The sequence below is a fragment of the Daphnia pulicaria genome, chromosome 5 (genome assembly GCF_021234035.1).
Source record: "Daphnia pulicaria isolate SC F1-1A chromosome 5, SC_F0-13Bv2, whole genome shotgun sequence".
NCBI lineage: Eukaryota > Metazoa > Arthropoda > Branchiopoda > Diplostraca > Daphniidae > Daphnia > Daphnia pulicaria.
Window position 1 is genome coordinate 2,475,297 of NC_060917.1, and position 18,912 is coordinate 2,494,208.

General features: G+C 39.3%; 7 protein-coding genes across 13 annotated transcripts; 1 reads left to right on the forward strand and 6 right to left on the reverse strand.

Annotated features, from left to right (window-relative positions):
- Positions 1-166: 166 nt before the first annotated feature.
- Positions 167-1,344, reverse strand: LOC124341323. Of its 2 annotated transcripts, XM_046794382.1 has the most exons (3): positions 1,121-1,344; positions 566-1,051; positions 167-477 (listed from the first exon to the last, which is right to left on the reverse strand). In XM_046794382.1, exons 2-3 carry the CDS (start codon positions 903-905, stop codon positions 332-334), a joined length of 486 nt encoding a protein of 161 aa, XP_046650338.1. In that variant the 5' UTR covers positions 906-1,051; positions 1,121-1,344; the 3' UTR covers positions 167-331. The 2 variants fall into 2 exon arrangements, with proteins under 2 accessions (XP_046650338.1, XP_046650337.1); XM_046794381.1 differs by having other exon boundaries at positions 566-1,344.
- A 223-nt stretch (positions 1,345-1,567) lies between these two features.
- Positions 1,568-2,603, reverse strand: LOC124341320. Its single transcript, XM_046794377.1, has 2 exons — positions 2,457-2,603; positions 1,568-2,388 (listed from the first exon to the last, which is right to left on the reverse strand). Exon 2 carries the CDS (start codon positions 2,382-2,384, stop codon positions 1,734-1,736), a length of 651 nt encoding a protein of 216 aa, XP_046650333.1. The 5' UTR covers positions 2,385-2,388; positions 2,457-2,603; the 3' UTR covers positions 1,568-1,733.
- Positions 2,604-2,930: 327 nt separating this feature from the next.
- LOC124340700 lies at positions 2,931-3,593 on the reverse strand. The gene has a single exon (XM_046793305.1). It carries the CDS (start codon positions 3,591-3,593, stop codon positions 2,931-2,933), a length of 663 nt encoding a protein of 220 aa, XP_046649261.1.
- Positions 3,594-6,606: 3,013 nt separating this feature from the next.
- Positions 6,607-12,537, reverse strand: LOC124341174 (guanine nucleotide-binding protein G(o) subunit alpha-like). 6 transcript variants are annotated; one of them, XM_046794155.1, is made up of 13 exons: positions 11,947-12,537; positions 11,286-11,331; positions 10,940-11,081; positions 10,590-10,747; positions 10,214-10,339; positions 10,008-10,146; positions 9,777-9,927; positions 9,073-9,709; positions 8,549-8,986; positions 8,100-8,181; positions 7,459-7,538; positions 7,262-7,392; positions 6,607-6,839 (listed from the first exon to the last, which is right to left on the reverse strand). In XM_046794155.1, exons 1-8 carry the CDS (start codon positions 12,032-12,034, stop codon positions 9,432-9,434), a joined length of 1,128 nt encoding a protein of 375 aa, XP_046650111.1. In that variant the 5' UTR covers positions 12,035-12,537; the 3' UTR covers positions 6,607-6,839; positions 7,262-7,392; positions 7,459-7,538; positions 8,100-8,181; positions 8,549-8,986; positions 9,073-9,431. The 6 variants fall into 6 exon arrangements, with proteins under 6 accessions (XP_046650111.1, XP_046650109.1, XP_046650108.1 ...); XM_046794153.1 differs by having other exon boundaries at positions 8,549-8,610; positions 8,766-9,709; XM_046794152.1 differs by having other exon boundaries at positions 8,549-8,704; positions 8,766-9,709.
- A 147-nt stretch (positions 12,538-12,684) lies between these two features.
- LOC124341201 lies at positions 12,685-14,447 on the reverse strand. Its single transcript, XM_046794206.1, has 4 exons — positions 14,120-14,447; positions 13,465-14,001; positions 13,204-13,392; positions 12,685-13,123 (listed from the first exon to the last, which is right to left on the reverse strand). The coding sequence occupies exons 1-4, from the start codon at positions 14,178-14,180 to the stop codon at positions 12,894-12,896; spliced, it is 1,017 nt and encodes a 338-aa protein (XP_046650162.1). The 5' UTR covers positions 14,181-14,447; the 3' UTR covers positions 12,685-12,893.
- Positions 14,448-14,543: 96 nt separating this feature from the next.
- LOC124340701 lies at positions 14,544-15,360 on the forward strand. Its single transcript, XM_046793306.1, has 3 exons — positions 14,544-14,770; positions 14,846-14,980; positions 15,060-15,360. The coding sequence occupies exons 1-3, from the start codon at positions 14,544-14,546 to the stop codon at positions 15,358-15,360; spliced, it is 663 nt and encodes a 220-aa protein (XP_046649262.1).
- Positions 15,361-15,978: 618 nt separating this feature from the next.
- Positions 15,979-18,312, reverse strand: LOC124341179 (cell cycle control protein 50A-like). The gene is made up of 8 exons (XM_046794173.1): positions 18,052-18,312; positions 17,830-17,963; positions 17,628-17,765; positions 17,364-17,571; positions 17,173-17,298; positions 16,877-17,098; positions 16,599-16,764; positions 15,979-16,362 (listed from the first exon to the last, which is right to left on the reverse strand). The coding sequence occupies exons 1-8, from the start codon at positions 18,104-18,106 to the stop codon at positions 16,317-16,319; spliced, it is 1,095 nt and encodes a 364-aa protein (XP_046650129.1). The 5' UTR covers positions 18,107-18,312; the 3' UTR covers positions 15,979-16,316.
- Positions 18,313-18,912: the final 600 nt, after the last annotated feature.

Here is an 18,912-nt window from a genome sequence, read left to right on the forward strand (position 1 = left end):
TTCCAATAGCTATTATCCCCCTTCCCCGCCTTGGTATGTTGTTTGAACTTGTGCGTGTTATTGTTGTTGTGTGTTGGCGAAAAGATTGACTCATCACTGGTTGGCTCATGCACGGGCAGGAAATCGTGTCCAGCACGTCGGCATTGAAAGCAAAAAGGCCGCAGTCTTTTGTTCTTCCAATTTCGTTTATTCGTTTCTCTCTCCCAACACCTTGCGTGTCGTAATTGGAAAAACATTTTGTACAGCGTGGGAGAATTATGCAACGTTTATATTTTGGCACTAAAATTGCGAAAAGCTCTTCAAGTCTCTTTTGAGTTTGGCGCTGAAATCGTTAATTTCGCATTTGCTTGACGCACAGTCGAGTGATGTCGTCCGGTTGGGCGTGACTGAAGGCTGGCTTGTTATCCAGTAGGAAATCGACCAACTTCATCTCGCTAATCGTTTCGAAGCCGAGCGATTCGAAAAGATGGCAAGTCACTAGAATTTATTTTAAAAATTAAAAATTATTAATAAATAAATAATTTCATTTATTTTTCAGGAAATGAATTGTTGCAATTGAAAGTACCGGGAGTTGAGGGATTGGTTTTAATGAAAGGCATCCCGATTCGATGAGCGACGGCAATGGTTTCTTCCGTCAGTCGACGGGCCAATCCCTGGCCGGTGTGGGTGGCCTGGACGCAGAGGAAAACCAGTTCCATCCCGCGGTCGACTTTGAGCTGCTCGAAAATGTCGTAGCCGATTTCCAGTTGATCGAGAAACTTCCAAATGCAGCGATCCTCCTCCTCCATGCAACTGTAGTCGACGTCGAAAAGATCTTGGGCCTTGTTCACGAAGCAGTTGAGAGCCCCGGCCACAATCCGATCGGATTCCGGGTCGATGGCGACCAGGGAGACGCCCTGGCCCATCCACTGGACAAAAGTTTCGATTGTTTTCGGGTTGGTTTTGCCCGCCAAACCGGAAGCCAAGGCCAGAGGCTCACGGGGGAAGAACTCACGATAAATGAAGTCGATAAATTCCTGGTGTCGCGTCTCGGTCAAAGGCTCAACGATGGCTAAACAAGTTTTCATGATTGAAACGTGACGACCTACTTCCCTTTTGGCTGAGTTGTTGAACTACGTACCCCGCAAGAAGAACCGTGAGTGGGACTGGACACGACCGCGAGGACACTGACTCTCTGACTTTTGGCTAAACTCTCTTATTTGACCGGGCAGGAAGACGTGAATCAAACGAGGAAACTTTCACCGCCTCCGTCATCTACCATATGTGGAGACTACTGGCCCTGTTTCTACGCGCGGCACCAGGAAAGCCGCTCGCGTGATGAGCGATAAGAAGCTGTATCCGTTCTTCTTATCAATTTCAACCTCAACCAAATTGACATTTTTCCAGACACCAAACGTGTGTTTATTTTAATAAAAATTTTTGTGGAGTGGCAATCACAAATCTGTGTGATTAATGATACAATTTTAGATTTTTTTTTCCATTATTATTTTTTAAAGCTGAAATTTTTGTGCATAGTGGTTCATCATAACTCCGAGAGATGGCATTGTGAAAACAATACACAAACCCATTGCAGACGAAACTGTTTGTTTCCAATCAAATTTCCAATGTGGCGAGACGCTCAAGCCATAAAGTACAATTAAATTATGCACCACACTTGATTATCTTCTTTTCAATTAGATTTCCAATTTCCAACTAGAATTTCTCATCACATTCATTGACCAGCAAACAATGATTCAAAGCTTCTTGACTGTAAATCTTGCCTTGTCTGAAGCTGTTGCATGAGGAAATCCAGGTGTAGATTCATCCATTAAAAAATCTTGAAATTTCATTTCAGATTTGGTTTCAAAGCCCATGACTTCAAAGAGATGTACAGTTTCAGGAGAAGTAGCAATACTGTCAATGAAGGCCATGCTCTGCTGCTGAGCCAATTCAATGGATTTTTCTATCAATCTCTTGGCGAGACCTTTTCCAGAATGGATTTGCCTGACACCAAGCATCCACAAATATAGGCCTTGACCATTATACTCTTTGGTATTGTCATGTCCTTCCTTAAGATTGTTTACAAATTTCATGATAGCTTGTCTACTTTTTGGAAATTTGGTCAAGTCCAGATCAGCTTCATCCTTTCCTTTGACGTTGATGGCTACACCAGCTATTGCTCCTTGGTCATCATTATCAACAGCAACAAGGGTAAGATTTTCCTGCAGTGCCTTTATAATTTCACTCTTGTTTTCGTCACTCAACTGCAAACCTGTTTCCAACAATTCTGCAGATAGCCCAGAAGTCACACAGCACCTTTCCCGTTGTAAGTAATCTTCATAAAGGAAATACCCAATAGCCTTAAACTGGGATTCTTCAGCAATCGTAATGGTAAACTTCTCCATGCCTCTGCAAATTCAATGAATTCAAGTAAAAATCAACAATTGATCAAAATATTTTTTAAGATCTGCTTTTACCAAAGTGAATAGCTATTAACTTTCAGCTCTTATTCGCTTGACGACCGATTCGCGTTTGACTTGCAGGTGCACTGTCTGGTTTGCCTTACGACTAAATATTTTAGTGAGCCGGTGTTGTATACCTTAGTATGACTTCTGTTAGTATGCCATAAGGTACAACACCATGACAACATCTAGCAACAACATTTGTAACGATCCACAAAGTTAGTTCCAATTCCGAGGGGGGGCACAAGTGTTCATCATTATTCTTTCTCGCCGGCCGACTTTTTTTGCTTTTCTCATTTTTGGCTGTTGCGTGTCATAGTGGCACAAAGCATAGGGATTACTAGCATTTTAATTAATTAACATAACGCTATTGCTCTGGTCCCGATTCATTTATTTAACTACCGTAGAAAATAACGGTTGTGCACTCATTTACAGTAGATCAAACAACATATTTATCTGACTGAATTGGAATGAAACGGGAGTGAGCACTCAAAGGATTTTGACCACATAACGAGATTTATCTGAAGATGAAGCATGTGGAAAGGCAGGAAGTCCATCGTCCAAGAAAAATCCTTGGCATTTCAATTCGGATCTTGTTTCAAACCCTAATTTTTCGAAAAGATGCAGTGTAGCAGGGCTTGTTGGGATACTCTGGACAAATTTCAAACTGCAATTCCTGGCCAGTTCAAGTGTTTGTTCAGTAAGTTGACTTGCAATTCCTCTCCCTGAATATTTCTCCTTTACTCCCAGGAATCTCAAATCCATTCCTCTGGTGGTGTTCAGTTCTTCAAAAAGATTTTGACCCTCTTCAAGTTTTTCTATAAACTTTAACACACCGTTGAGAGGACGAGAGACTTGAGTCACCTGATGAGTAGAATTGTCATTTTCTTCTTCGTGATCTTCTTTTTTCGTAACAAAGTTAACGGCGATCCCGGCTAGGGTTTGATCTTCTGTATCCACTGCTACCAAGGATACTTCGTCCAACAGCCAATGCAAGAAACGATCATCTCGTGCTGATTGATTGATGTTGCTTACATTTCCTGAAACTATCGAAAGTAGTTCACGAGGCAAAAAATCTTCGTAAATGAATTTCAAAATAGCTGGATAATCACTTTCTTCAGCCTTCCTGATGATAACGTTTTCTACCGCCATGATGTAACGGAACTTTAAAAGCAAATATAAATCATGCAGCTCTTTCAAGGCTGTATGAAGAGAAGCAGGTCTTCTGGCGACTAGTAAGGTAACCTTATGAATAATATTTAAAAAATAGATTGTGTCACCGTGATTAAAACTGATTATTGTATTGATAAGAGGATACAGATGAAGGAGCAGAAGGACGGACTGGACGGACGGATGGACCAGAGATTCTATTAACAAAAGAGGGAACACAAATGTAAAAAAAAGAAAAAAATAGAAGAACCACTACAATACAGCGACTGACATCTAGTAGCGCAGTTAACAATTACTCAGTTTAACATTGTCGGATACCCGCGTTTGCGTTAGCAAGGTTAGGAAGGACGCTGGTTGCTGTGGGAATGTAAATGCAATGCTCCGCTATCTTAAGCACTGCCTTGTCGAAGGGCAGATTTTTGGGTTGTTTCTGAATCATCTGCACAATATATTTTTTTTCTAATACCATTGTTACATTTTTTATGTGTTGAAGTGTTGTAGTCTAATCATGAAATTTCTGGACCTGGGATTTCAATATATTTGGAAAACGAATCGACGGTGAAGTTTTTTTTGCCGGAAAAGCATTCAGGGTGATAATTCGTAAACTTTATTTTCAAACCGACGCTTTTTTAACACTTTTCCTTTCGTACTGGAGCAAGGGAAAGTTGCCGAAATCCCCCACCAGGTACCGCCACAGTATAATAGCAACAATGGCTGCTGGGTTACTCACTCCTGTCTTTCACTTCACGGATGGTTTTTCTGCCACCCCTATGGTCTTGTCGTGATTTCAGCAATTCGAAAGAAAAGAACTTGAATCCTCTTGGGAAACTTCGTACTTCCAAAAATCAAAACAAATTTAAATTAGGATTTTGAGGTTAGTTGAACCGTTTTTAATTAATAACATTTACAACAACATTTAGCTATTGGTTCTAATTGCATTCTTGTACACTGTAAATTTAAATTTGTTGATTAATTTCCCTGCAATAATGCAATATATTTTATTAGTTTATATTCAGGTGGGATATCCATTTGCTTGTCTATCAAATAATTTGAGATCACAACAAAGTCTGAGCTGTCATGCAGATGGTTTCGTTGCAGCCACCCGGTGAAAAGGTAGTTCAAGTTGAGCTGCAGCTGCTGCAAGCAGTCTGTAGTGGTGATGTCATCCTGAAGTGTTTTCAATGTGTCAGTCTAGGCTGAAGCTAATTAAAGTGTGCTGTTCAAGTCTTGTGAGTGTTAAAAGTATTAATTTGCACTTATGTTTATCTATTTAAGAGACTATGTAGAGTGTATACTAATCCCTGTTTAATTAATCTTTTAGATCACAGACGTCAAGCACATTGATAACAAATTATGAACAGGGTGAGATGTCAAGCACATTAACAACAAATTATAAACAATTTATGACTTTCTTTTTTTTTATATATTTGCAGGGTCTAAACTACCATGTTTCTAAATTTGCATACCAGACTTTATGAGAAGTCATGTCGTTTGAAGAAGAAGGACGATGACTACACAGTCGACAAGGTCCCTTGTTTGAAAACCTGTTGGCTGCTACCTGTGAATCTTCCTTTTTACTTCCTTTAACGGGCCCTCTTAATTGAGGTATTGCTTTCTGTCGCTAACATCTTATTGAAATTTATTGTCATCCAAATAAATGTTCATTCTGCTTACAGGGTAACTCTTCGCTACTTATCTTCCACTGGACCCGACTTCATCCATTGGTGAAAGCTGACGAGAGAATGCTGTAATTCAAGACTGATAAATTGTGTAGTTGTTAGATTACATTACAAGTGCATTTCTGGGCTCCCTTCTTTTCTGTGGCCCTGTTTCCCTATCTTACCACTAACCAACGCCCGCCGGTGGTCACTCACCCGCTGTGAAACCAGGAGGAGGGGAGGGCTCTGGTCGAACGGGGACTTGGAAGGCGCATGATCTGAGGGTCATGAGTCTAACCCGGAAGCCTAGTATGACTAATCGCTCCCCAGTAAAACTTGCCTCGCACTCTTCTCTCCTCTTCCATTTCCAGGTAATCTCCCTGGATCTACGCCGACACTGCATGTGCGAGTTTTTAGCAAGCAATCCGCCACCCAATTTGACAAAAAGTGATAGTTTGTTTTCACGGAAATTGCGTCAGACGGTTGAAAAATTTCTAGCTCAACAATCTCATGTAGAAATTAGCATCTAGTCTACTGGTGCAAATTCCGATTCTTTAAGGTTGATTAATTTAGGTGATGTGTTGAAAGCTATTGTGGGTAGCTAAAAAATTGAACTAATTCGCTTTTTCAGAAAATTTTGAAAATAGATCACAAGAAAATCTAAAAACAACAGTGATCTTAAACCAAAATATTCAGAAAAAGTGGATTAGTTCATTTTTTTAGCTACCCACAATAGCTTTCAACACATCACCTAAATTAATCAACCTTAAAGAATCGGAATTTGCACCAGTAGACTAGATGCTAATTTCTACATGAGATTTTTGAACTAGAAATTTTTTAACCGTCTGACGCAATTTCCGTGAATACAAACTATCACTTTTTGTCAAATTGTGTGGCGGATTGCTTTCTAAAAAGCCTCGCATAAAAAAAAATATCTTGAATCAAACGCTCTTTTTAATGAATTTTTTATTTTGCATGTGTTCCAGAAGAAATATAGTTTACACAATTTACATATAATGACAATTTATTTATCCAAATACAAATATGATTATAAATATACAATAACTGTGTGAATTTGATGGTGGAGATTGTGGGATTTTAGGAATGGATGTGTGGATGTGGGATTTGATGTTGGTGCTTATGGGGTTTGAGGAATGGATGTGTAAGTGGAAGTGGGGAAGGTATAGGTAAGAGGGAGGTATAGGTTAACAACAGATTTTATCACCAAGTATTGTACATTCATTAAAAATATACCTCACTTCTTTTAGTAAATCATAACCAAATACCCAACCCCAAATTCCTCCTCATTCCCCCATCCTGGACATGTTTATTATTTGTTTGACATAAACCTCCCCGTATTACTATTTTTTTTGTTCCTTCTCAATATATAAAGGTAAACTGCAAAGACACGAATAGCAATCAAACACAATACTGGATGTAACTTCTGTAGCACAAAACCAGCACCTTGGATGCACAAGGAACAGCAACTTGATGCAGATATCTTTCACTACCATAGGCTGCAACAACACGCCACATTGGACAGCAACACCACTGCTATGTAAACATGAACCTATAACCAAAGCAAAATTAATTTTCAGCATCATTGGAAATGCTATATGAAATTTAAAAAAATATGCTACATATCACTTCAAATATTCAACCCAAATATCATATGGCAACATTATCTTATACCTATCGTGGAAACTTAAATTAATAAATTTCCATGAAACTAGATGACTCATTTAAGATTAAAATACAAATTCATCTAAACTTTAAAGGATACTCTACAGTGGAACAAATAAACAAAACTTCTTTCGGTATCTGCTTTCCTTGCTTATAACAAATACTCCCCTTTAAAAAATCCATGACAGAACACATGACTGAAAGAAAAAGCTGTTGACTTGACAAAATCCCAAAATGTTAAAACTAACCAATGGATGCAAAGCTTAATCACATTTTAATTGTAAAATCTAAACTGGATAAGATTATCACCTTCAAATAGTGTAGGCCTATCTGTGTATGTGTGATGTTCACAGCAAAGGTAAATGTGACTTTCATGCAGCCTGCACGATTGGATGGAAGCACTAGATTGGATGGCTTCAGTTCCTTTTATTAAGAGGCGCCTGCAATCAAACATTACCCATGTTATGATCCAAATATATTTCAATCAGTTTAATTGTTAATTTTACCATTGTACACTCAGAATGTTACTCAGCTTCTCGACGTGGTGGACAGCGTGGTTTCCAAGTCTTTCAGCATCAAAATTCCTCTACGAATAAAAAATGAAATTAAACACTTTCAGGCCACTTTCACTGCACATGAATAGAATTTAATCGAATCAATTATACCAACAATAGTAGCAAGCTCACGAACCGCCAAACCAAACCAACTAAAACCCATCACAAATTCTAAAAAATGCCTAACAAGTAGCAATCAACATCAAAACCCCAAACAAATGAAAATGGCGACCCTTTCTCTCAGAACCCATGATTCAACTTAACAAAGAACCAAGAAGGTAGGGGGCTAAAGGGCTAGCCTACGACCAACAACTGAAGACAAACCTAGCCACCAGATGTCATCTCAGTGTCTCAGCAAACAACAATAGAGTTGGCTAACGTCCGAAGTTGCCAGTTCGACTTGGGCGAATGGACGTTGACGATTGGACGGTTGACGTCCAAAATTTGGATTTTGGACGTGAACCGACCAATCGTCAACGTCCAACGAACTGGCAACTTCGGACGTTAGCCAACTCTATAACAATTTTTAAAAAAAATTATTACGACTAAATCCATCAAGGGAACTTCACACTTTGATGGATGGACCAATTTACTAAATTCGTCAATCACTTCAATCAGGCTTTTTTCGTAGCGTTCCTTTACGATTCAGTTAATAGACCATGTTCTGATCATGACCTAAAGGAGAAATAACAGGAATTAGTATAAACTCAGTAAAACTTACATCTGAGTAATGCAGAGAATTTTAGTTATATATTTTGCATTTGTCTTTGTCTTAATTCACTTTATTTGCAACTTAAGAACAGACTGGATCATGCAATTTTCCCTTCGACGTTTTTTAAAAAATCAGACATTAAAACACTTATTCTTCCTGTGAGATAATAAGTATAGGAAATAAAAACATTGATGCTTCTTTGTGAATTTGAGTATTGAATTCAATGTTGAAAAAAGGAAAACTCATATATAGGTAGCACATATTAATGTAATATTACATCACTCATTGTTCTAACTTATGAAAACACTAGCAAATTGAAAGGAAACTTACACAAACTATCATAGGCAGGCTGCCATGACAAATGTTGCCATCCAAATACAGCAAGTCAGCAACTGTGACAATAGATTTAACCAAAAACATGATGACGGCAGAATAACAGTTACCCACCACGTGGAATGGTAGCATTAGAATTACACTATTGGCAAACTGCTTCAGAAGCATCCACACCCCAAGGGAGAAGAGTAGCAAAATTTTAATAAATGCTTACCTGTAGCAAGTCTACAATGTTGAAGATACAAAGCTGAGCTTGAGTTAGTTTAAGTCTTAAGATTTTAAGTTCCTTAATCTCAAGTCTGTTGGTAGCTGATGAAGTTGTGTGTTTAATATTGTTTTTTATGAAATACTATCAACTTGGAAAAAACTTGAAATGTCCATGATCCAATTGATCTATTAATGCTAGCTTAAAACCTTTATGACATGACAGCAGGCCTGGCACACATTAATGTAGAATATTTTATAGAATACAGATATGGATGTAAGTATAAACATTTAGAATTTGATGGTTAATGATTTACCTAAATATCATTTTGGGGTTGAATTTGGTCTATAAAAACCAATAAAAACAAAGAAACTTGAACACATAACCACACATAAGCAAGCAAACAACTTTTGTGGCATTTCTTGTCGAGATGCACATGGATGAGAAGGAATTCCATTAAGCAGTGTAAAATTCCTCTACTAGGTGTCTCTGATAAAAGAATAATGGCAGCTTTTTTCTGATGTGATACAAATTTTTTAAGTTCAATACAGGTTGATTAAACATAAGGTAATGAATAAAGCCGCATGAATCTAGCATTAACCGAGAATATTTACTTTCATTTCGCTTGAAACTAATAAGCGAGAAAGGATGGCCGTTGGCTTCTTACTTTCTTCACTATGGATTATTCGTTTTATTCCATTCCATCTTCTTGTTTGACCTCGAGAACCCTAGCTTATAAAATCCGAATGCTCGAAAACCGTTAAATTGCTCAGGTGGCAGCGATTTAGGATTGTTGGCGATGATTACGTCAGCGACGGCGTCAAACACGAACTGAATGTCGGCCGTGTCTATGCCACACGTTTTGTAACAATAGATTTTTTTATACGTCAATTTGTTCTTAGCTTCAAATTGGGCCTGGATGTAGGCCGCCGCTTCTTCGTACTCTTGCGCACCTGCGATCGAATTCGTTTGGGATACAACTTTTTTGTACAATTTACTAAAGATTAAAAGGTGTGTTACCTGTGTACTCTGGGAAGCAGATTGTCAGAGGAGTTTTTTTTATTTTCTCTTGAAAGATATCTTTTTTGTTTAATAGGAGGACGATGGAAGATATGTTACGAAATGCATTGCAATATATGTCAAAATATTCCAAATCCTCGTGCATTGCATTCTGTTGATGAGGGAAAAGAACAAATACCATTAATTAAATTAGTAAATTTAAAATATCGCTGTGATTAGTGTAAAATTTACTTTGCATCCATCTCCATGATTGAGCTCATTATTATCGTATTCAGACATGTTCACGCAATAGATCATGGTCGTCGCGTTCTTAAAGTAAGCCTCTCGGCTTAGCGGCGCCCCACCACAGCGATGTCTGCATTTGAACAATCTGGTGAAAAATAAAACAATAAATATCAGCAGCGAACTTTCATTCGGACTCGATCCGAGACACTCACATGACATCGAGGCTTTTTAATGAAACGTTAACGCTGTCAAAGCACTTTAATGTTTGAGTTCTTAAAATATCCTGTCCCGTGGGTTTGTAATCCTTGGCTGCCAATCGATCCAGATTTTCCAAAAAGCTGAGCCACAACAGAAAAATAGGGGGAAAACAGTACAAATCCAAGTGCATTGAACCGAAGGAAGAAAGTAATTCCACGTCAATGCAGTATTTTAAAGAATATAATAATAGTTAATATAAGACTATCCACTAATAATTAAAGGTCAGGTGGCAACCAGTCTTCCTAAGCCCACCTGTTACCCTCTCCCACGATTATATTTTATTGAATGACATGGTAAAGATTATGTCATTCTGTATTACGTCTTTCTTACTATTTAACAGAATACTTTAGTTTGTATTCATTAGATCTCAGAGCGAAGCATTCTTGAACACCCAAATCGATCCACAGTCGTTTCATGGGGGCCACCAATTCTTCGGAGAATGACTTCATGCCCCAAGGCCGGGCGTCCATCACCATCTTGGCATCAATCTGCGACCAATAAAACGGTATGGTAATTTATTGCTTTAGTTCTGACCGCGATTTAATGGAGAGCTCGAACTCGGAGCTTAAGTGCAGCCTGCTCCTCCCCCACCCTGGGTATTTTCAATCCGATTGAATTCGAAATTGTTCGGATTCCCTATTTCTTGAAGATTTCCGCCTAAAATTCGACAAATGAAATACCTCTAACTCTTTGTTGACGAAGGAGATGCCCAACTCAGGCATGGCCTTTAGGATTTCTTCCAATGAATAAATAGCATTTTGGTATATGTATGGCCGATAGTCTTTAATTTCATCCGATGAGAAGCCGCCTCCGTGAATTATTCTATTTAAAACCCAAAAAAGCAAGCATTAAATTTATAGTTCACAAAGAATTTGTTTTTAGGGAGGAGGTTCTCGGATTGAAATCTAGAAAGAAAATTTATTAACGCTAAATTAAGCTTGAACATTCTTCTGTCAGATATTCCAGAACGAAACTTATAGTTGGTAAAAATATGAATGTTAGGGGAAGGATGGGTACTGTGCGTACTTCAGTTGTTTGAAAATTGTATCTCTGCCAGAACCGGAAAAACCTGAAGTGAACAGGATAAATAAAAAGAATGGGACATTAAAATCAGGCAAAGGTTGTCATCTAAAAAACAGCAAAGAGCGACAGTGTGTCGATACTTATTTGTTGCTTCTAAATTCTAGCCAACAATAATATCGATTCAATTAATAATAATATGAATAATGTAGTTTGGGTTTACAATAATTGTTAATTACTCTACATATAAGGAGCACGGCCACCGTTGTCTGAAACAACCGTTCAATCGCCGGGTTTTTTTTATTTTTAAAGAGAGTAGAAGTAAAACTAGAAAATCTACTGGCGGTTGGAAAGTGATTTGCAAGCCTTGCGTCGTAGTATTGATCGGTGTGGTTGCGTATCCTAACTCTCAGCTGTTTCCTCTTTGAGATAGAATGAAACTATATTTTGAGATTCAGATAGAACAACTGCATGGAACAATAAACAAAGAAGCAGAATATTGTGTGCAACCCATGAGAAATGCCCACTGAGAAATTCTAGGCTCATTTTACCTTATTTAATAAAGAATTAATATGATTACACATATAAATGTAGGATTAATATGAACAATAATATAAAGAAAAACACCTGGTTATCATAACTTCTGATGTAACAGAAAATAGTATACCTTGAAGCATGATGACATCTTTCCGAGATAGAGTGGCATTTAATATTTTGGCCGCAACTATGGCCTCTGCTGAGAAGAGGCAACCCATTTTTGGTAGGCTCCAATGCTTCCGATGAGGCCGCTTTTTACACCCTAAAATGGCTCACTCATACAGGCACAAACATGCACTGGCAAATTTCAAAGAGGTCTGAGAGAGACCTACACAAAAAGGCTCAAACAAAATTTGCTTTTGTTCGATAAAAAAAATATGCTCAGATGATCCTAACTGGCACTCTTTTCATCAAATCTTTGGACTCTGAAGCAAACTCAACAAAACACTGCCAATAAGTGTCAAGAGAACATTGGCCGACGACGAACATGCAATGCATTTTGGGTAGCTGGACACGCGAGGAGGCTGCGGAGTGCAGACATCTTTTGGAAGATACACGTAACAATTTCGTTTGAAAGAACCTATTCGTTTGCTGGCAGCTAATACTTCCAGTGTCATTTTGTGACTTTTTACGCAAGAAAATGTCGGGATAGGAGGTGTGCGAGCAATGTTCAACTTTCCTTGGCACTTGTTTGGTAAACTTTGTTTATGTTTTGATTCGAATTTGTCGGGCGTAGCGAACGCCACCACAAAGGTGCGGTTGAAAATTAAAAAAAATAAAGAAGCCATCTAGCGACAAAGTCTTTTTGGAGCCGAAAACAGAAACGATTTTGAGTAAAATGTGAACCACTAAGACTGCCTTTCTGAGAGTAGTAATCAAATTGTCTCTATTGAAAAGAACCCTGAGAGATTCTGTGATTGTAAGTGGTATTAGTGATCGGCGATATCATGGAGAACACAGAGTAGGAAAATAAATAACGAATGCAAAATAGAAACTTCATGGACCAATTTTTCCGAAGAACTTGGTCGAGCGGTTGAGTAACATTGTGAAATGCTGAATTTTGCAGTGGCAGTTGAATTATTCACAGATGAAAGGTAAAAACTGTCCACAATCGATGTCATCCCATTTGTAGCTCTCGGCGGGGGCTGCACGGATGCAAGTCGCTCTGGGTAGATTAGTGATGTCTGGGTTGCCCACAATCCAGTTAGTGTAAGTAAAGTACTGTGGAATGCTGGCCCAGGTGTAGGCAGTCAACGCGTAGATTCCAGACGTCCAGAAACCAATGTATGAAAAGATATCGACTTTATCTGTAAATGTTAAGATGCGAATACAACGTGTAAAGAATTAATCGATTCAGGGTGTCAAATAACTCATTTGATGTGTGTACCTTTTCCGATCACAGAAGGCAGGTAAGTGCTGATCTCTAGCTGCCTGGCCACATTCGGAATGCTGATTAGTTTGCGACCGTTGGCCGCGCAGTAATTATACGCATCAATCCACGGCTTTTGGGTACTGACCAGACAGACGCAGCCGGACGGCAAGCGATAGCACGGGAAACCGTTGAGAGAGACACAAGCTGGATTCACAAATGAAAAGAAAATGTTACTTTGACTTGCCAAATCAAATTAAATAATGAGCTTAGAATTACTATTATCAATAGGTGGTGTTGTCGTTGTGTTCGACGTAGGTTTTTGCGTGGTCGTGGTCGTAGTTGATGCGGGAGTAGTGGTTACAGGTGGGCTGGTTGTGGCCGACTCGTGTTTGGTTATCGTAAAGCCAATTCCCGGTTTCGGGATGGAACTGGCAGGTAATTTGCTACCAGCCAATATGCTAGCAAACAGCAGTGGCTTCAGAGTCAAAAGTGGCAGCAACAATTTCCTGGCCTCTTCTTCGAGTGTGTCTTCTTTTTGGTCATCAGTCTCATCACCTATGGACACCAGTACAGTGTTTTCGGCGGGTGGGACCGAGTTATTTGGTCGGGGAGTGGAGGGCTTCTTTTTCTGCAACTTGTTACCCGCCAACAAACCACTAGCAATCACAAGCGGCTTGAGTGCCAGCAAGGGTAGCAATAATTTCTTGTCCTCCTCATTTGACTCATCCACGGCTGACATTGGCTGAGGTGCGTCGCCAGGGTTAATAGGAGGTAACAAGAATTGAATCTGCTCATTTTCTGCCTTGGCGTTTCCTGAGAAAAAAAAAATAATCATCCAAATGTTAGTCGTCTTTTTGCAGTAATTCCTTATTAAACTACCAAGAAGGTTCAACAAATGATACAATTCAATATTAGAGAAAAAATTTCTTACCAGGAACCAAGACGAGACAAGCGCCAACCAGAGCGGAGAACAAGATGCAGCAGCTTTGCATTTTGGCAGTGAGGAATGATGAATTTTGAGATCTTGGCTGTTGGCTTTATATAGGCGGGCGATCGGGCTGCCGATATTTCCGTGTTTAACGGCAAGTGGACGTGCTGAGGACAACAATCCATGACCTTTGGTTCTTGCAAAGGTCGGGAGAGGTCAGCAATCTGAAAGACCACAGGTAAATACTTCCTATTCGTTTAGTAAGGTGTATTTTTTCTTCTTTAAAGGTTAAAAGAGTTCAAATTGCTGGGCGATTCAGCCTCAGGTATTAAAACTTCAGGTGCTACTCGGACGACTCTGCCATTCGTTCGCCGACCTCGCTACCGTCCACCCGATATTTCCAATTTGTCGTCGAAGAAACAGAACGATGGCCAGCCTTGTTACCTTTTGGTTAACAAGTTTCCTAGTGTTGATTGGAGAAAATCTGGCCATCCCAGTTGAGGAACCTCACGGAGTCGACTTGCTGTCGGCTCTCAAAAGGGGCAACCCGCTGATGAGTTTCACGACGAAGACGTCGACGGTGACCCGGACCGAAGTGACGACGCATTGGCTTCCGTCCGTCATTTGTGCAAAGCTCGTCAACGTGACTGGACAGTAATTATCATTCAACATCTTATTTGTAATCACCACTGTAAGTAATAATTTGAAAAAATGTTAATGTACAACCAGATGCCGACTTCAACCACAAGGAAATGCTGAAGACGGCCGCATCTACCAAATGGAACAGCCAGAGGTACTCACTTTTGATGACGACATGGACGAGGCCGACGTTCTTGTACAACTTCAACCAACGATAACGCTCAAGTATGAATATAAAAATTAACTGTAGAGTGTTTCACAGCTCTCTATTCTCGCTGTATTACAATTGCTCGTTCTTGTTCAGAGTGGAGCCAACAGACATGCCGGTTAATTTGGAGTCGAATTCAAACATGAGATTGGAAGCCTCTTGGACGGACCCTGCCCAAAAGGATGGCACAGAGAGTCCCGATAAATCGGGTTTAGCTGAATCCATTCGGGCATATTTCAAAGTGATAACAATCGAAAAAGTGACCGTGACGGAGACAGCTGTAACTTTCCTGCCGTCTACTACCAAAACCATTTTCATCATGAAATGCACGCCCAGGCCTTTCACGGTTAGCATTTGCTCAAGGGGACCGAGAGGACCAAGGCAAGAAATGGAGTGAGCCGACATGAAATGATTTGATAGAAACAGCAATTCATTCAGTGTCCTTCTCATTTCCTCATCGCCATCATTCCACTTTAATTATTTATTGAAAAATGTTAACTGAATTGTGTACAGTTATTTGCGTGAAAATAAAATACTAAATTAAAAAGAAACATTTTGCGAGGATTAGCCTACTTTTATGACTTGGAATTTGATAAAAAAACGCCCATTAACGAGCTGGCCTAGGTCAGTGATCCTTCTACCGTTTCTACGCAGGTTTCACTTTCGTCAAATCTACCTGTCGGTTCAATTTCCGCCAAATACTTGCAGACATGAGTCCAAGGCCGTATAAGGCCGAGGAGGAAATCGGAGAATACCGGAGCAAACTGGAGAAAACAATAGCAGGTCAATTCCTTCTCGACCTATAGGTTCACGCGATTTTCCCATTTTGCGTTCGTTGACCTACCACACACGACAACAAGTTGACCAAAAATCCCCCAAGTGTCTATGGGGGATTTTCTGAGTTATAAATAAAGATTTTGGCTAGACAACAACATCCAAGGTTGAATTTCAAAGCGGATATCGCCTTCGACATTCCAGATCGTAAATTATTTTTTTAAATGTTGAAGTTACACAATGAAATTCCAATATTTTATTAAAGATACATAAATACAGAGACGGAAACCAATGAAAAACCACGTGCAAGTTAAGATGCGCGGAACCTATGATGCCTCAATCCATTAATGGATGTAGATTATGACCGACGAAGTTGCTCAGTGTTTTGTATAGGTGAATAATTTGTAAAGATGTACGTTACAGCTATAGAATAAAAGTGTACATAGAAAATGGTTTACATTCAGCCAAAAGGAAATCGAGACTAGAGGGGAAAACGCCGTAAACCCACGGACGCCCAGGTTTTAGTTCCCATCTCAGGCAGATAGCCGACCAAGAGAATTTTGTTCAGACGCAGGTTTTTTACTGGTAAGGAGAACGAGGAGTCACGTTCGTCATTTCACTGTTGCTGCGATTCAAGAAAAAGAGAGAAAGGTCAGCGAAATCGAAAATCGATTGCGAAAGCATCTGTCGTCGTCATGGATACGCTAAGGCTCTGAATTATTTCACAAAGCTACGGATCAAGAACCCAACTTGTGACTAGAACTGTTGCAACTCATTTGACCAATTCGAATTAAAAAAAAAAAAAAATGGTTCGACAATCGATTTCTTTAAAATGAGGTTGCACAAAAGATGATGACTTACCTTTTGCCATATTTAATATGGATTATTAGGAACACTATGCCTAGGAGAAGAACGATGCAGCCCACAACGATGTAACCGATGCCGAGGAAAGGATTTTTGCTACCGAGCAACGAAGTTGTAGAAATAATGATCCGCTTACTGCCGGCGAACGATTTCACCGGGTAATCTATAGAAGAAAAGGAAGACGTCGTAAAAAAAATAGCCGAGACTAATCAGCCCTAAAATGGCGAGCTGCTTCTTGGAAGTCTATAAGCGAAATTTTAAATGATTGCGCTTACTGTATTCCACGTTTAGAATATAGTTCCCGGCTTTCAGTCCCGAATTGTAGCCTTCAGCAGTACGGTTTAGGCGACGGTACAACTTGCGAAAGGTCGGCAAAGCGGCAGTCCTCATCCAAACAATCAAATCTTCGTTTTGTAAACCATTGTTTTCAGGATTGATGGGGTCCAGCTCCCAAATGTTCTTTCTCCAGTTTTGTGGCTTGACATAATCCTTGTAAACTATTGTTAAAAATGGAAAAAAAAACAATGATGAAGATACCAAATATATGGCCACGCTTTGAAATGATTTTTACCTTCACTTAGATTGGTTTGGCTGTTGGGTGGGTTCCTAAATTTCATTTGCTTGTCAGAAGGCCAAGCGATCCCAGTGTTAAGAACAGGAACAGGATTACCATCTTCCCTCTTTAGCGTCAGGGTATCTAAGAAGGAGATTGAATTGCACATTAGATCCATGTTTTAAAAGTACCAAATAAACAGGAAATACCGTTGAAAATTGAGTTGGCTATGGCACCACAGGGCACAACTTGCTTGATGATTGACGGGTTGTTCGGATCAGGATAACGGGCAAAGGGATCACATTCATTGGAGACGGGACCAAGTGTTCCCAGCAATTGATGGTCGTCTCTCGATTTGACATATCGACGATGGTTTTGGTAAAAGTTACTTAGGCCATAGTAGATGTACACATCACCCTATAAACAGATACAATTTTAGATCTGAGAATGTTAAGATTAATTATGAAATTTACTTCAAATATGTCCGTCAAATTGACAGGTAGGACACAAGTACAAGCTTTGGTTATGTTCGTTTCCAAAATGTTTGCACATGACAAGGAAGAATTCTCTTGGCTGATGCAGTCGGTGTAATCATAGACAAACTCTTTCACCTATCGACAAAAGTGAAATGTAAAAAATTTCAGTTCACTGAACACCAGGATCAAAATACTTTACATTGTTGGAAAAGTGCAGTAAACCGATTCCAATTGGAATGAAAGCAACTCCAATTATGAAGAAAGTGGGCAATACTGTTCCGGCAGTGAGAATGGGCTGCCAAGCTGGTAATCGCTGCTGCTTGAAAGCGCTATCTGTGAATGGATAAAGTCAAAAGGTCTTACCATTAGTACCCAATATTTTTATTGAATTCTGGATTGAAACTATGAATTAAACTCTTACTTGATGGCTTTCGAGAAACCGATGACGGCAATGAATTTCCCGAATGATCTGTCATTGCTTTCAAGATTTTTTTTTACAAGACACTTTTAAAATACTGAGACAATGGTATTAAAGAACCCAACTGTATGGGTGAAATAAGTCAGCAGATTGGATTTCAACACTTTTTGTTATCAGAAGTCTGTGGTAGAAGGTGTGTTTGCTTGCTGGACTGATAATCACGAAAACCCATTCAATGGTAAATATATACAGATCCGGCAGCGCTTCATCTCCATGCGGGTGTGTAGCGAACTATGAATTGGGCAATCTCAAAATCAATCCCGGATTTTTGCGCCATCTGTTGGTCTTTTAATGAAATCGAAACCAAGTTTTTACGCAACTGTTTGTTGGGGTGGAGAAAAATCGATGACGGGTTTTTTTGTATTCACGTGCGAAGCGGCATTCATTGTTGCATCCTAAATCATTTAACTGCCACGCGTACGTGATTTGAATATTCTTTCAGTTAATCAACTGTCAAAGAGCTTCTTCTTTGTTGAGAGGATTTTTCACGTCTCCAGTTGCGCAAGCAAATTTCACATCAAAGCAATTTTTTTAATGAATTTTTTTTTTATCCTTTGAATTGATTGAAAAAAGAAGAAAAGCTATTAATCATTTTATACGTCTAATTAAGGCCGCTCAATTTTAAGGTTGGGTTTCATAGTTCTTTCAGCTCTTTTTTTTGTAGGGGGGGGGAGAGTGTTGAATTAAACCAGAACCAGAAAAAGAAGAAAAAAAGTTCATATTTTTTTTTGTGTGCGTGTATTATAACGGGAGATGTATCAAATTTCGTATGCAATTAGACCACACTTTGCCCGTTAGGTTGAG

Bases quoted from the DNA above. Each gene is read 5' to 3' on its own strand.
- LOC124340701 (XM_046793306.1), top strand. From the start codon at position 14,544: ATGGCCAGCCTTGTTACCTTTTGGTTAACAAGTTTCCTAGTGTTGATT. The intron at 14,771-14,845 runs GTAATTATCATT...ATGTACAACCAG, and splicing joins CTCGTCAACGTGACTGGACA to ATGCCGACTTCAACCACAAG. The intron at 14,981-15,059 runs GTATGAATATAA...GTTCTTGTTCAG, and splicing joins CAACCAACGATAACGCTCAA to AGTGGAGCCAACAGACATGC.
- LOC124341323 (XM_046794381.1), bottom strand. From the start codon at position 1,067: ATGAAAACTTGTTTAGCCATCGTTGAGCCTTTGACCGAGACGCGACAC. The intron at 478-565 runs GTACTTTCAATT...AATAAATTCTAG, and splicing joins AACCAATCCCTCAACTCCCG to TGACTTGCCATCTTTTCGAA.
- LOC124341201 (XM_046794206.1), bottom strand. From the start codon at position 14,180: ATGCAAAGCTGCTGCATCTTGTTCTCCGCTCTGGTTGGCGCTTGTCTC. The intron at 14,002-14,119 runs GTAAGAAATTTT...TTTTTTTCTCAG, and splicing joins TTGTCTCGTCTTGGTTCCTG to GAAACGCCAAGGCAGAAAAT. The intron at 13,124-13,203 runs GTACACACATCA...TAACATTTACAG, and splicing joins GCCTTCTGTGATCGGAAAAG to ATAAAGTCGATATCTTTTCA.
- LOC124340700 (XM_046793305.1), bottom strand. From the start codon at position 3,593: ATGGCGGTAGAAAACGTTATCATCAGGAAGGCTGAAGAAAGTGATTAT.
- LOC124341320 (XM_046794377.1), bottom strand. From the start codon at position 2,384: ATGGAGAAGTTTACCATTACGATTGCTGAAGAATCCCAGTTTAAGGCT.
- LOC124341174 (XM_046794155.1), bottom strand. From the start codon at position 12,034: ATGGGTTGCCTCTTCTCAGCAGAGGCCATAGTTGCGGCCAAAATATTA. The intron at 10,340-10,589 runs GTAAGAAAGACG...GTTGTGGCTCAG, and splicing joins CTAAAGTATTCTGTTAAATA to CTTTTTGGAAAATCTGGATC. The intron at 9,710-9,776 runs GTAACACACCTT...ATTCGATCGCAG, and splicing joins CTGCTTCCCAGAGTACACAG to GTGCGCAAGAGTACGAAGAA.
- LOC124341179 (XM_046794173.1), bottom strand. From the start codon at position 18,106: ATGACAGATCATTCGGGAAATTCATTGCCGTCATCGGTTTCTCGAAAG. The intron at 17,572-17,627 runs GTAAATTTCATA...ATCTGTTTATAG, and splicing joins ATTTGACGGACATATTTGAA to GGTGATGTGTACATCTACTA. The intron at 17,299-17,363 runs GTATTTCCTGTT...TCTCCTTCTTAG, and splicing joins AGCCAACTCAATTTTCAACG to ATACCCTGACGCTAAAGAGG.